The sequence below is a fragment of the Aptenodytes forsteri genome, unplaced genomic scaffold, assembly GCF_000699145.1.
Source record: "Aptenodytes forsteri isolate BGI_AS27 unplaced genomic scaffold, ASM69914v1 Scaffold227, whole genome shotgun sequence".
In the NCBI taxonomy this organism is placed as follows: domain Eukaryota; kingdom Metazoa; phylum Chordata; class Aves; order Sphenisciformes; family Spheniscidae; genus Aptenodytes; species Aptenodytes forsteri.
This window is the reverse complement of record NW_008795365.1, coordinates 1,759,819-1,775,812: the sequence shown is the minus strand read 5'-3', so window position 1 is coordinate 1,775,812 and position 15,994 is coordinate 1,759,819. Positions and strand designations below refer to the sequence as shown.

Genomic DNA, 15,994 nt, shown 5'->3' with positions numbered 1-15,994 from the left:
CCACGCTGGAGCAGTCTGTTCCTGAAGGACTGCACCCGTTGGAAAGGACCCACGCTGGAGCAGTTCGTGAAGAACTACAGCCTGTGGGAAGGACCCACATTGGAGAAGTTCGTGAAGGACTATCTCTGATGGGTGGACCCCACGCTGGAGCAGGGGAAGAGTGTGAGGAGGAAAGAGCAGCAAAGACAACATGTGATGAACTGACCGCAGCCCCCATTCCCCATCCCCCTGTGCCACTCAGGGGGAGGAGGTAAAGAAATCGGGAGTGAAATTGAGCCCAAGAAGAAGGGAGGGGTGGGGGAAAGGTGTTTTAAGATTTGTTTTTATTTCTCATTACCCTACTCTGATTTGATTAGTAATAAATTAAATTAATTTCCCCAAGTTGAATCTGTTTTGCTCGTGATGGCAACTGGTGAGTGATCTCCCTGTCCTTATCTCAACCCACGAGTCTTTCATTACATTTTCTCTCCCCTGTGCAGCTGAGGAGGGGGAGTGATAGAGCGGCTTGGTGGGCAGTCATGTCCAGCCAAGGTCAACCCACCACAAAGCCACTCTCAGACATACTGGATACTAACACAAGCACCATTCCCACAGAAACATGGGAGTGAAAAGCGGTATATTCTCCTTGCAACAAGACTTAACTGTACCAGTCTGGAGGGGAAAAAAAAAAAAAAGCTTCATTTATATCCATTCTTTATGTAATAGCATTTGTCCTTTTATAGTGATAATGCACATTTATTATAAGCATGATTTACTTAGTCATAAGGTAGGTGTCAGGCAGAGAAAAAAATCTGTTTAAAACTATGTCTATGACAATGACAGATGAGACAAAAGAACACCACAAATGAAAATAACCAATGGCCATAATAGAACAACAAACAAACAAACAAACAAACGACTTAAAATATTTACATACTGCAGCACTTTTTCCTGGAAAGTTGAAGAAGGCATCAGGTCCATACTTCTGAGGCATGTGTTTTAACACAGACAATAACTTCCCAGCATGTGGTGGCTGACAAAGAGAATTATTACACTTGTAAATAAATAAAACACATCTATAAGAAAGAAAAGACTATACACACAAGAAATGAATTTTGACACATTTTAAAGCTTTGCACATGGTTGAGTAATACTCTGCTAAGACACTTAGCAATTTCAATAAACAACATTAACAAAGAGTCATGGATACCTTCACACAATACACAGTAGGTGCACTGAAATACAATTAATTGGATAACTAAATTAAGGACTTAAAGGCCAGGGCCACTTTCATCCAGCATATACTAAACTGACCCTGAACGTTGGTTCCTCCCTCTATGTGTTCCTTCCCACCCACGCTACCATTTGTGTGGATTTGCAGTGAGCTAAAGAAAATTAACTGATCCAGCTTAAAACTAATTTAGGAAACACAAATGCAAACCAATTTTCAGTTACAGCAGGTTTGGATTGTGGCTGCGTGAAACCTGTGCCAGCACAAGGGAGATGGGGAATACCTAGCAAAAGGGAGAAGGAGGATCAGCAGACAGAACTATTTTCATCAGGACTACAGTCATACACTAGATTAAAGTGTCTTTGGTTACATATATCCCTTCATATAAGTCCATAGAGAAAGATTCAAGTCTCAAGGGCAGTTTGGAGCACCTAAACTGAGTGTTCAGTTAGTGTCAATACTTAACACTTCCCCACCACCACCCTAATTCTGCATTGATTTTGTTGTAATGCTCAGCAACTATAAACTCCGAATCAAGTATATGAGCTCACAACAACAGAAGTACCACAAATACACAAAATTGTTCTGTCAGCATGACCAGTGTCTTCTTTTACCACTTCATAACTTGCCAGCAGATCTATTTTTAAACTACGATTTTACACCTCTGATCTTTTCCTGAAAGTGCCCTTTTTCCCCTCTTGCAAGAAGCCACCTTCTGAAAACTAAGCATTGCCTGATCCATTACTAGTATTTCAAATGTACCAAAATTATAGTCAGATAAACAGTGCTTCATGAATCTGAATTACAATTGAGGAGGAAACACCGAGAACTGCTTAGATGTCTTCAGCGCTACAGAATTCAACTAGGCAATTTGTGTTGTAGCCAAATACTTTGTATCTTTACAACACTGCTGATTTTAAGATTTATGGAGTTGTGCAACTCCTTAGCAATGCAACTGTGGCATTTTTCTCTTCCTTTCCTCTATATTTAGTCTTTAATAAAGAAAGGAAATTAAACACAAATAGCAGAGACACAGGAAATTAAAAAGTTAATGTTACAGAGACAACTTTAATTCATCTATGGTTAAATATACTCTGTACGTTCAATTATTAAGTTTAGAGATAACAGGAGCTGAATTAAAATTCAAAGCAGGTAAAAACCATTGTTAAAATAGTTCCCAATTCCAGCAAAACAACAATTTTGTATTAAAGAAAACTTCATCTGGTGGCCTCTACAACATACACATTTTTACTTTAGGGAAGGAGGTTCTCAACAGTAAAAAGAGACCCTCTTCTCCCTTTCTAGTTCCTACAGGAACAGGAGAAAACACGTGATATGATTTTTCAGCTGGAGCTTATTTCCTTCATTTCAATTTCTGCCACAAATTCTCACTTCCCTAAGCAGATAATTTTTTTCAATCTTCAGGTAAAGAAGAGCAATGTGAAAATAAGAGCACACTGAACTGCCTATGTAGACTTTTTTATTTATTTCTCTCTTTTGTCTTAAAAAAAAATTAATCCTTTTTCCTTCAATTTCATATAACTGGAATTACAAAAATAAAAACATGTGCACGAAAACACTTCCTTAGAGTCACCATATTATTTCCCAGGTGTTCAAAAAGACCAATCCAGTCCACAGATCCAGGAGGAAATTTAATTTCACACTATTCTAACGAAAACACTTCCTTAGAGTCACCATCTTATTTCCCAGGTGTTCAAAAAGACCAATCCAGTCCACAGATCCAGGAGGAAATTTAATTTCATCACTATTCTACTCTCTGTATTTTAATTGCTTGCAAGTAAAAAGATTAATTGATATAATACCAAAAAGCATCCTGTATTTCTTGGTACATTTAAAATTTGTTTATTATAAAGGTTATCAAACAGCCTTTTAACTTGTGAACATTAGGAAATATATAAGCAACACTACAAAAATGGTTTCAGTTTTATGTTTTCTTTTACCCATCTCCCTTTTTCTCCTTGAAGCTTGCTGAAGAATAACTTTAGCTCTCGAACTGTCAAGTTATAGCTAGCCAACACACCCAGCATATCCACCAAGAGATCTGAAAAGGAAAAGAACAGCAATATAATTGCTTAATAAAATGCAATGTCAAATTTCTATCACTTAATTAATAAATGTTTCCATAAGATTTTACATAAAAGGAATACAGTTTGAGTCATACACTGGGTGAAACTGTACCTGCAATCATGTTGTCAGCTTTATCAATCCTCTTGAGCACTTGTTCAACGAGCCCCACTTCTGTGCATGCTTGTAGATTGCGTATACTTTTCTTCAAGATTGCTGTAAACATGCTCCACACCTCAGCCTGGCAGGTGATGTCACACTTGTCCAGCAAGTCTACCATGCAGGTGATGCCCTCTCCTTCTTGGATGATAAAGTTCATTTCCAAGTCAAACTGGCCCCCAACAAGCTTTCAGACAAAAGATTAAAAAAAACCTTAAGACAATTGTTTCAAAGTACCACTCCATGTTTAAAGTTATTCATTCTGCAAGAAGAAAGCTATCAAAGACATAAGCTTAAAAAACCATAATGAGGCAAATATCAATATATCAAGTCTTATTCTTCCTCTGTTTCAAGTTCTATTGAGTAACTTCAACAAAAGTGCTCCTAAGGTGTCACCTACTATCAGACAATTGCTGCGGATGAACATTTCAGTAGTTTAAGATACAGATGTCCTGAGCTGCCCCACACAGCTGGAAAGTGAAGAGACCAAGTGAGTGTTCCAAAACAGGTGAGAGAGCCAAGTCAGCTAAGATACCTTAAATGGCCTGGAGTGGCCCTAAAAGCTTTCCTTTGCATGTGCTTAAACATTCCTCAAATAAGAGGGCAATTCTAGGCAAAAGGAGCTGATGCACATCAGAAATATTTCCACTTACAACACTTAAGAGTCATTCCCCAGATATTGAATAAAGCTGGTTAAGTATTAACTGCCAGTTTCATTAGTAGCCACAGGTACTAAAAGGAAGCAAAGGCTTGCTATATTTGCATGAATGTGAAATGGCAGCACTGTTTAAAGCCTTTGACTATGCTTTGGCTAAGGTACTCAAATCCTGTAATATTTCAGGTCTCCTAGATGCAGATTTTGTTTGAACATACACTAACTAACTACATATGCACATGCCAAGGAGGTGGAAGGGGGAAGGAAATAACCTACTTCATTCTCATTTGTGTACTCAATAAAATAAAAATTCCAGTTTAAGGAAAGATGGATTGTACTAACCTAAATCCTCTACCCCAATTCCCCCCCTCCACTTTTTAAACTTCTCTTGGACTTTAGAACTGTATTAAACTTAATGCTTGCCAAAATACCCATTATTTACCAGCATACAAATAGGAATTCAGATAACGTTGACTCAAATGGTCAAAATGGACTCATGATTGAAAGTATTTCAGCTCGTTCTCACTTCTACAAGTTTGTCTAATAAAAGCCATTATTTCTGTCTACGTGGTGTTCCTTTCACAGGCTTTGACCATTAACAGCTTCAGTACTGTCACTTGCCAAAATCATACCATGTCAAAACTGCCCCAAAATACATATACTAACTTGCTTCCATATTAGCTCCAACAGCTTCTCTCAGCTAGTCAGGATCTGAAGATAAAGTTACCCAACGGAACAGAATATATGTTCTTCATTAACTACTGAAATTACCATACATTCTCCTCAAGTGTCTAAATCTTGTCACTTTGAAGAAGCAATCTTTGGTCTTCTGGGCATAAATCAGTAATGCCAAACACCACACGAAGCAGAGAAAGTTACTGCTTTTATGACAGAATAGACAATGTCTCATGGCAACAATTTCTAAACAGTAATTTACACTTTTCCATTTTCTCCCCTCTTGGTCATGAAAAATAATTATGCAATTTACTATCAGATGCTTCCTTAATATCTAGGGAAACCACTGGAACTGAATGGGGAGACTTGAATTATATTCCCAGCTTCTCTATATCAACTTACACTGTCAACTCAAACAAATCTATCAAGTCATTATCATTCTCCAAGCCTCAGTTTTCCCCTTCCATAAGATGGAGCAGAGGCCTACCTTAGGAAAGCTCTGTAAGGTAAGAACACTGAGCAGAATGGATTAACACAGAATTATCACAAAACAAATGCAAAAAAAAAAGTACATACCCTTAAAAAAAAAAACTGAACAACACATTTGAAAAAGTAAGATACATAACCAATGTTACACTTCATTTTACACTAAATTTATCATCCCCTACAAAACTGAGGTATTCCTCAAGAAGCCACTCTCTTTCTCACCATCAAGGTAAGAAACAAAGAAAATACTGCATTCCACGTACAGACGGAATACCTGAAGGTTAAATTCTAGCCACAAAACACCTGCTAATTCTTAACAAGAAATTCGACTCTTTATGCATTTGGTTTTAACTATCAGCCAACCATCAATTATCGCACCAATACCATATACGGCAACTAGAGGTGACCTTACCTTCACCCTATAGTCTATACCACCAATCTTTCATTTTTGGCTAGATACACTATTATCAGTAACCACCCATCCAGGAAGCTGTCAAATTAGGTTTCCAATCTAATCTGCAAACATAAGCATTTCAGCAAGTACATTCTAGAAATAATATGCTACGGTAGAAATAATTACCATTTTAACATTTCCTTTAAGGGAAGTGAGGACAAAAAAATTGACAGAGAAAGCAATATACCAAAGGCACAGTGCAGTTGATGTACTATATGTATGCATACCCATTAGATACACATAAGCACACACACACACACCCCCCACAGTATTTCATATTAACCCTTTCTAATGGTGATTTGAAACTGATCAACCTTCAAAACACAAATTTGTTTCCAATGACAGGGATCATAATCCAGGTCCATGCATTGGCTAGTTATTATCTGAGCTGCAGTAATGGCTGTGCACAGCAAAATGTAATCTTCCCAAATGTCACAGTAAGTTATGAATATCTGAGCAGCTTAATGCACCTTACTAGCCATGAAGTGTGAGAATGTAATCTTATTACCTTTTTTATGGTTGTATTTTTTTGAATAATGTAGCCTTTGAACTGATGTATAGTCTTTCCTTGCACTTTAGCATGATTTGGTCTCCTATGTCGCACAGTACATTTTTCAAAATTCTCCAATTCAACGTATTTTAAGTCCTATGCTGAGCTGCATAAACAATCGTTATAGCAACCTACAGGGTGGCATAACATTTTCTTTCTTCGGCATGTAAGTATAAGCTTACAGGAATGGTTTTAAAGTATTCAAATACATCCTCACAAATTTTAAATTTTGCCAGTTATATTTACCTTCCAAAAATATATAAACTAAACCAATAGCCCAAGCTTTTTGGTAAAATGTTTCTACATTTAGCTGATTGAGGACAGGGAGAATACTTTACAGCAATTTTTAACTACACACTCAGATAGTGTGATTTTTTTTTTCCCCTTAGAGAACCAAACTAATGAGAAGTCAACATAATAGCACTAATTTTAAGTATAAAATAGCATTATATCACTTCTAAATAGAAAGAAAAAGCCAATTTAAACACACGAAACCTCTCTTTGCAATGAACCTTTCATCTAACATAAAAGGGGAGAAGTGATCCAAGATATAAAAGAGATGGTGCACTCTTTGGGTGAGCGTCTACCAAACTACAGTATGCAGAAAATAGCTCAGAACAAACACAGTCAAGCTCTGCTTTCCTGAAAGATCATTATCTAGATTATGAATCTAATTTAAAGTCATTTCTCCCAGTGGCAGACATAAAATATTTCAAAAGCTTGTAAGAAAACGTGAAGAAAAGTATTTCAATGAACTGTAACAGAAAAAAAGAAATCAAGTCCAAGACCACAATCAGCATTTCTCCTGGAAAAGCCAAATTGGCTATACCTGGGAGAACTATAGGGCTGGATCTCACAGTTTTACCTCAAACTTTCAAAAAAGACTTCAATTCTACAGAGCTTCCTCATCCTTCTGGTTACTAGATAACCTACACATCAAGACAAACATACTTGTTTTGTTCCCTAAAGCCAGGATGAAAGAACTATTAACGAAGCAAACTGTGACCTCCCTTTTCCTCAAGATGTTGATTTTGTAATCTCAGAATTGTTTCTTTAGTATGTCCAAAACAACAAGTATGGACAATGCCTAGCCAATGGAAAATGTCTATCCCATGAAGAAAAAAAAATGCAGTCAAATAGGCCAGTTCTATCTCAGTGGAAATTTTAAAAGTTTATGCTTAATAAGAACCCACAAAGCTGTGAGTACAAAGCTGGTAACTGCCCAAAATCTTCTATTTGTAAGAGTAAGGTACTTATACAAGACAAACATAAAAAAAAAAAATGTGCTGAAGCTAAACCAGTTGCCATTTCAACAATTAAAGATTTGATATACACCCTACATTTTACCTGTTCACAAAATAGCTATGTTATCCAAAATGGTCCTGTTCTTACTGCAATTTTACAACATGTCAGTCAACCCAAGATTAAAAACAAACAAGGCCCCATGTTTTTCATCCCTCATGATGAAATCTGAATGCAGCTTCTGGAGAACACAAACACAAAAAAGATGGATTCATTTTAGCCATTATGTTTCTGAGTAACAATAAATATAATATTCTTTGCCTACATTTACTCTTATCTTCCACCAAACTGATAACCCACATCCTGAACTCCATCCCCTTTCGCATATTCAGAAACTCAAAACAAATGTATTGATTGTCAAAAATATATGCCAAAGATTTGGGAAGTATAAGAACTAAAATCTCTTCAGGGCAAGGATCTTATAGGATCATGAGTGATCCCAAGCCACTCAAACCCCCTGAGGGCACACAATAAACAATAAAAGTCAACACCATGGTACACATCCTGGGTGGGATAAAAAGATGGTTCTGATTTGGAAAGGTCTCTACAGACCAGAAGAGGAAAAAGGTGGGGAAAAACAATAACTCATACATACTGATTTGCAGCAATCCATTCTCTGCTCCTCACCCCCCACTTTTCCATGCAGTCTTTTCTATCACTAACACAACACTTGGAGATGAGAACATATTAAAATACGAGTCCCGAGAGGAGATTTTGTAGGAAAGTGTGTTGATAGTTTGGGTAAGTATATCAAATAGTGACATTAGCATGAACGTCAAGTCAGTGAAATCATGACAAACAGGGCTCAGGCCCAGAAAGGTTATAGGGAGGCAAGAAAGGGACAGAAAAAGCCTGGATGACAACCTTTTTTTTTTTTCTTCAATATATTGCCACTATATCAACCATAATGCAACCAGAAAAACTAAACAAAGCACAAAGAACTGTGGGAAGACCCACTCATGAAAGGCAAGGTCATAACCTTCCAGCAAGATGCAGATGATTTAAAGCCATTTGCTACCTTAGCAGTAGCTCAAAGTTTAAAGTAATGTGAGACCATGAATATGCAAGTAACCAGTGACTCTTTCACAGAAGGAAAGATTCTACTCCAGCCTCTTCTGTAAGCATCCTCCCTCTTTAACCTTGCTCCAACTTCCATGTTAAAAAAAAAAAAAAACTAAAAAAAACCCACACCAACAACCCAACAACAATCAGACAAAGAGCGAACAGATATGTCTTGAGCAGAAAACCACAAACTTTTCCTGCGGATATCTCAGGCTGAAGTCACCAGCTTCCCCCCCATCCAACACTACCCAACAATTACATACAAAAAAAGAATACTGATAGTACTCATTCCCCTGCTTTCTAAGGGAAAAAAGATGGGAGGGGTGGGAGCACATTTTCTTCTTAATTAGCTGCTTCCTCTCCTGTTGCCAAGTTCCTAACAAAGCCTACACTTTCATTTACCTCGCAAGTAAGAAAGGTCCATTTTAAACCAATATCAATAGTGGCATTGCACAACAACATTGCACCCACTTTAACCTTGATGCTTTCATATAATTCTGTTCAATACTGTTATTAACTATGATCAAAGCTGGATCATTCAGGAAAAATCATTCCCATTGCTTCCCTTCATAGTGATGTAACATGAATGTTATGTATTAACACAAAATTTCTTCAAGTCTGTCTCTCATTTGGAAAACTGCCTAAAAGTAAATTTAACAAGCACCCACAAGGTGTTAAAGAGTCTACTACTGCCACCTAATGTTGTATTTGAAACCGTTAGCCCAGCATTACACATTTTTAATATAGTGTCTCAGCACAGTATAATTCTCTTCCTCCCCAAGACAGCTTTATATCAGCAGTTTATACCTCATGCTCTGTCACAACGAAGAAGAAAGCTGTATCTCCAGGAAATAAGACTGGATAAGATGTCAAATTAGCAGAAAAGTTTACATTTAAGAATTGGTTTATATAAAACCAGAGTTTCTTCAACTTCACAATTGCTAACTACAGAAGACACACAATTTACCCAATTTACACAGGCAAGAGTAACAAATATCTCCTATCCAGTTAATCTGAGACATAACACAGTTCATTAAAATTTTTCTTCAAAAAGGCACTGAGCTATGTCTATATATACATTAAAATGAGTCCCTCAGACAAAATAACAAATGTAAAAAAGCAAAATTATTGTCCTGGTAGGTACAATACATCTGAAGCATCCTTATGGTGGTGACATTTACCTATGGGTTTCTCCTTCCCAACAGGGGGGGGGGGGGGGGGGGGAATAAACCCAACAGTTTTAAAAGATAATTATGCTGTAATCAATGATGCTGTATTTACCCTCGCTAATAATCTAGTATTTTCACTCTGCTTGCAAGTATTTGTATGTCAGATTAGTTCATTAACACAATTAGTTCAGTTTGTAGCGTGCAGTTGAAGCCCCAGTGCAAGCAGAGCAATGCAAGGAAGAATTAGCTGTACACAATGTTTTTAAACATGGGGGCAGGGGGAGCAGCACTATGAATTTCAAATTTTATACATTTTGGTTTTTAACCTATTTTAGAAAAAGCTTTTAGGAATTATTTTGAAAGTACGTACCAAAAAAATGAAATTCAACCTCTACCTTATAAAGGGAACAATCCCAGTTTTAAGCAAAATTATTAGCAAAGTTAAATTTCATCCTACAAAAACAAACAAAAAAAGACCAAAAAATCCTACATTTATTTTATCAGTTTGGTATCCATTCAAAAAATTATCTCAGTTCAAATTAAAAACAAATACCATGCTCCAACTCAAAACAGTTACAGCATCATGCACAGTGCTTCTGTCTTCCCTTCTGGAAATTCAACAACAGATTTCAAAAATGAAAGAACACAGACAAGTCCAATATTAGGAATTTTACCCTCCTCCCAGTCTTTACTGACCCATCAAGAGGTGGGACAGCTGATATAAAAAGGATTGCCAAGAGCATGACACAAACCATGAGTACCAGGGGCCCAGGGAACCACACTCTGACACAGACCAAGCAGTGGATATACTCAGCAAACCTGCCAGCCATGGGACAAGTTCGGAGAAGAAAACAGGAGACAGTATAAAACTGATTCTCTACTGGCTTTTGTCCAAAGCACAAGACTGAGCATAGAGGCCCTTTGCTCCTGAGGAGGCCATGCAACTATAAGCTTTATTCCAAACCCCTGAGGAAACAAAGGGCTACCAAGTTGATTTTTTACAAATCAAACAATTTCAAGACAAATTTTCAACACACTCCACATAAGTGGCTAAAGGCATATTTACAAAACCTGGCAGTTTTCCGAGTTTGGCTTATATTATAGATCTCGACAGATATTAACATAGATATAGACTATATCTAAATCCAGCTTAAATTCAAATCTTTCCAGTATCCGTATTAATAGCATTAAATTCTGCTTTTAACTAACTTTTTTCAGTGTACCTTAACCTGTGATACCGTTTAAGACATACAAGAAAGATATGACCCCAAGAGATGGTTTAATAATATGCAAATTTGTAGCTCCACACAGGAAATGAAATATCCTAAATCTTTACATCACATCAGATTCGTATGTGCATTGAAAGCAAATAAATCATTTAAACCATGATACAGAGAACCTTTTTAAATTTGCATTTATCTACAGTAAATACTGCCATGTTCTTCAATAGCTTGCTAGTGCAATCTTAGCAAACTAATGATTTATGGTTTTGACATTTTAAAAATCAGAAATCTGTCATTTTATGACACCCAGTAGAAAGTCAGCTCGAGTTACATTACTCTGAATTTAAACTCAAATACATGAAACACACATTGCAAAGCACGGTACCATACTGTCCATTCCATTATCCCAGCACTTCCCTCCCTAGCTACACTTCTAAAAGTTATCTAACATTTTTATTTGAATTTACAAGAATATTAAAAATAATTTTTTTCAGGATCCAGGCACATGTAACTTCATCAAGCACATAACTTTTTGTCAAGTCTGGAAATATCACCCATCAGCAAACAAAAACAATCTGCCATAGTCTGAGAGAAACCAACTAACCATACCTCAGTCACCAAGCTGCACAGGTCTACATCCTGTCCTATCTTAATCCTTCCCCTCAAGGAAAGAGCCCAAAAGACTACATTTCTAATATCATATGAATCAACAAGTCCAGAGTGGGGAACAAATCAGTCAGGATGACTTTACAGAGAATGCCCTGCTTGCACTTACCTCCATCAATCAGGATGTTCACATCGTATGCCACAGGCAGAAGCAAATTCATTCTGCCCATAGGCCAAACCAGAAAAAAAAAAACCCCAACCATACACTGACACACGACGCCTGAGCAAATATAACTGTAAATTTATGTAAACTTAAAAATAAAGGCCCACACAGCAGTTAGACAGGGAGGTTAAAATGAGCAAAGTAGATTGACTCCCACTGCCAGACAACAGAGTCTTCTCTTGCAATGACTAGCAATAGAAAAAAATTCAAGTCTAATAATACATTTTGATACTCTTAACAAACCGCTTACCTGAAACAAATTGCCCAGGCTTTCTGTTACTTAAATGTAAAAGATTACCAAAGGTATCTGTTTTCCTTCAACCAAACTGGTGTGCAAAGACAGTAATAATCCCAACCATGTAACACTGACACGACGCCTGAGCAAATATAACTGTAAATTTATGTAAACTTAAAAATAAAGGCCCACACAGCAGTTAGACAGGGAGGTTAAAATGAGCAAAGTAGATTGACTCCCACTGCCAGACAACAGAGTCTTCTCTTGCAATGACTAGCAATAGAAAAAAATTCAAGTCTAATAATACATTTTGATACTCTTAACAAACCGCTTACCTGAAACAAATTGCCCAGGCTTTCTGTTACTTAAATGTAAAAGATTACCAAAGGTATCTGTTTTCCTTCAACCAAACTGGTGTGCAAAGACAGTAATAATAATTCAATAAGAAAACATTTTAAGATGCTTCCTTTAAACATTTAGTTTTACTAATGACTCAAATAATTAATTATTGAATTTATTTCAATTTGACAAGGAAATCATAGGTGTAGTAAACCCCTTCCAATTATAAAGAAATACAATTACACAATTATTCTTATGTATACCACATATACTGAACAGGAATACTTCTAAAAATATATATACACCCACAACAGGTTACTAATGTACAATAATGTATTATATTTGACCTTCTAAAAATTGCAGCTTCCTAAGCTAAGAAAACTAGAAAAAATGTAAAGTAAATAATTTTCAGAAAGTCTCCCAGTGCATCCAAAGTGAGGTACGTGCACTCCAGGGGGTGTGCAAGACAATCCTCTGGGATGCGGAAAGAAAATATTTTTTTGTATCATTACTATATAAAATTTAAAAATTAAAAATAGTTTTTATTTTATCTTTATCTCACCCTTTTTAATTTCTATTTTTGTATGGTTTATAATGTACATAAAATACTAATACAGCAGTACATGTATATAATTTATAAATAAATAGTTATTCATTTATTGGGGGTGCATGCTCAAAATTTTTTTACTGATGGAGGGTGCAATCAAAAAGGTTTGAAGACCACTTCCCTAGATGCTAGAGAACAGACAATATATCCCAATATTTTTCTACAGAAACAATACATCTGTCTGGTATTTTACAGTGGATTGGGGGTGGGGGGAAGGAAGCCACCACTCTTTACAGAATCTGAAGTTTGCATCCTGCAAGTCTCATACAAGCAATCCTTCACATAACTTTATAACTTTTGACTTAAATTGGATATCCACTTTGTAATACTTGCAAAGTACATTATTAAAAAACTGTGTAACAATGGAATTCTAGGAGTAAAACAAGGTTATGAGTTTATTCTAGGAAACATGTTTGAAAGTGTTTTGCCAGCTTGTAGAGACTAGGGGATAACAGCTACAAGTAAGGGAGATAGGCGAAAGGAACAAGGAAATCACAGAAGAGGAACAAAACAGGACACGTTCCAAACATGGAATTGTATAAGAATAGCAAAGAATAACCTTACAAGAGGAATAAAATGAAGCTCAAAAAGCCAAGAAAGAATACAAGATGAAGCGAGCAATCCGTTTACTTATAAAACTCTGGCAGGTTTTATCAGATTTAGCAACCGTAATGTTAAGTATTTCCTCTCCTACTGAAAGTCGCAGCCCCCATATAGCACAGGCTACAAGCAAATGTGTGCCAGCTCCTCAACTGCCATCACATTTCATAGCTCAGCAGATTAATTGCAGAAAATTTCAGCACAACTAATGGCACAGGGTTACAAATTCCAACAGAAACCAAGAACCAGCACATCTGTTTCTGTCATTTCTGACACTGCCCTGATCCAGAACAGCTGGAAAACACCACACTTGCCTTCTCAGAATTGGCAGAGATTGCTGCCACAGCTAAAGCAGAGAAGGTTAGGAGTTTGGATGTGAGAAACACTAAATGACATGCTACAGGAAACGTAACACTCAGTTTTCCCTGTTGCCATTTTTTTAATTTTCTGTAGCTGTGATCAACATGGGAGAACCATGCAGATGATCCTGGCTAGAACAGAAGGGTGCCTAGAACAAATAACAGCCCTTCATTTATTCTTACCAAGAAATTACTTTTTTTTTTTTTGCCTTCAGATTCCACCCCCCACTCCCCTCCGAATATGCCACTACATTGTTTAGAGTTAAAAAAACATATTACTGGAAGTCAGTGTATTAAGTATAATAAATAATAAGTATCTTAAAGAAGGAAAGCACAAGACTCAAGTGGTATATCAAAAGGATTAAGAGATTCATTTACTTACCAACAGCAAATCAGTAATACTTGACTGAGCTCAAAGACCCACTACCAGCACTAGTGCTCAATTCCTCTTTTCAATCTAAGCGATGTCCACATACAAGAAGTCTAGCCAGCACATCCATACTGCTCACAGGGGCAAGAGCGAAGGCAGTGATCAAACCCACTACAGTCTCAACGATGCTTGGACGACCTCCATCCGCCAGGGCTTTTATTACAGCAAGACTGCCATTGCTAAACTGATTATTTCTACTAACTACACCAGAAGAAAAAGGTGCCTTTGTGAGAAAAGATACATCAGTAAAGTCTCCACGACTAGCCATTTTATTTATTTATTTATTTCAATTTCCACAAAGCAATACTGAAAGCAAGGACAGAAATGTGACTCTGCCACTTAATGTTTGTTACAAGTGGCTTACGTTTCTATGTTTGCAAAAACATTTTAAAGCTTCCCCCCCCCCGCCCCAGTTTGCCACAACACTGTTTTCTGTTTGGTTGGGTTTTTTTCCCCCCCAGTACAGAAGCTACTATTATTACTCTAAGGCTCTACCCCACCTCGATTTGTCTCTGTCCCTTTTCTCAACATACAGGCAATGACTGAATGGAAATTGTCTCCAAGGAATAGGTACAACAGCAAAGGAGAGAAAAAAAAAAAAAACCACAAAGAAACAAACAAGACAAAGACTACTAGTCTTGCATATGTTGTCACTATTGCCTACAGATATACCCTCCTGTTCATAATGTCCCCACTATTCTCCTGGTAAGTGCTTCTCCTAATAAATTCCAGTTGTTCTCTTGATCACCCTCTATGACAACTCTTTTCCCCCTTGGCTTTTTCCATTTCCACAGAAACCAACATAATTCTGACTTAGCTATATGACATCTGCCTATACATTTAGCTAAGCAGCTCTACCCATCCAGTTCACACCATAGTTTCCCAGTTCCTCTGGGAGAGCCACCTCCTACATAGACCAGTGTGCAAACTACTTATGCAACATGCCCATATGCACAGAGGGGGATCACGTTATGACCAAGCTCATTTTAACTGTTGACCAGTGCTGCAATTGAAGTTAGACCTAAAAAGACAAAAGCATCCTCAATTAATACTATTGCAAACTATGTTCTGTTTGATTTTTTTAATTTTGCAATCAAATACTACCAACAGCAACTGTTCAGAAAACCTGGCAAGACCGTCCTACTCCCCTGTGACTGACTGCAGTTTAGACTGGAGGAAAGCAACAACTGTTAAACAAAAGGGTTTTGAATTACAGATTGAAGCAAGCATTTAGCCAGTAAAGCTAGCATTTGCTAAGGCTTGGCCTCTGGTATTTATAACTTAAAAAGAATTTTTTTAAACACCAAATTCAAGAGATTTGCCAAAAATTCCGACAAAAACACAGCACTAATGGAGTTCTCAACATTCCTTCATCAACACTGTTACATCATGTATTCGGACTTCTAAGGCAAAAAGGTTTGTTCTGGAATTACTACGCTCATAAGGATTTAAGAATTTAGAAGGATGCTTAAACACCTTCCCCACACACAAATCTGTGAATCAAAACTAAATTATTATCCACGAGTGATAATACACATAACCTGAGAAAGGCTACATCCAAATAA

The 15,994-nt window shown here is 37.0% G+C and overlaps 1 protein-coding gene across 1 annotated transcript in view; it reads right to left on the bottom strand.

Moving 5' to 3' along the window:
- Window positions 1–15,994, bottom strand: part of LRBA (LPS responsive beige-like anchor protein) — a 423,640-nt gene that overhangs the window by 373,939 nt on the left and 33,707 nt on the right. Inside the window, exons 2-4 of the mRNA XM_009280244.2 lie at window positions 3,410–3,641; window positions 3,172–3,272; window positions 917–1,012 (exon numbers count right to left, since the gene is read on the bottom strand). Of these exons, the coding sequence (XP_009278519.1) occupies window positions 917–1,012; window positions 3,172–3,272; window positions 3,410–3,641 (429 nt within the window). The remainder of the gene's footprint in view (window positions 1–916; window positions 1,013–3,171; window positions 3,273–3,409; window positions 3,642–15,994) is intronic.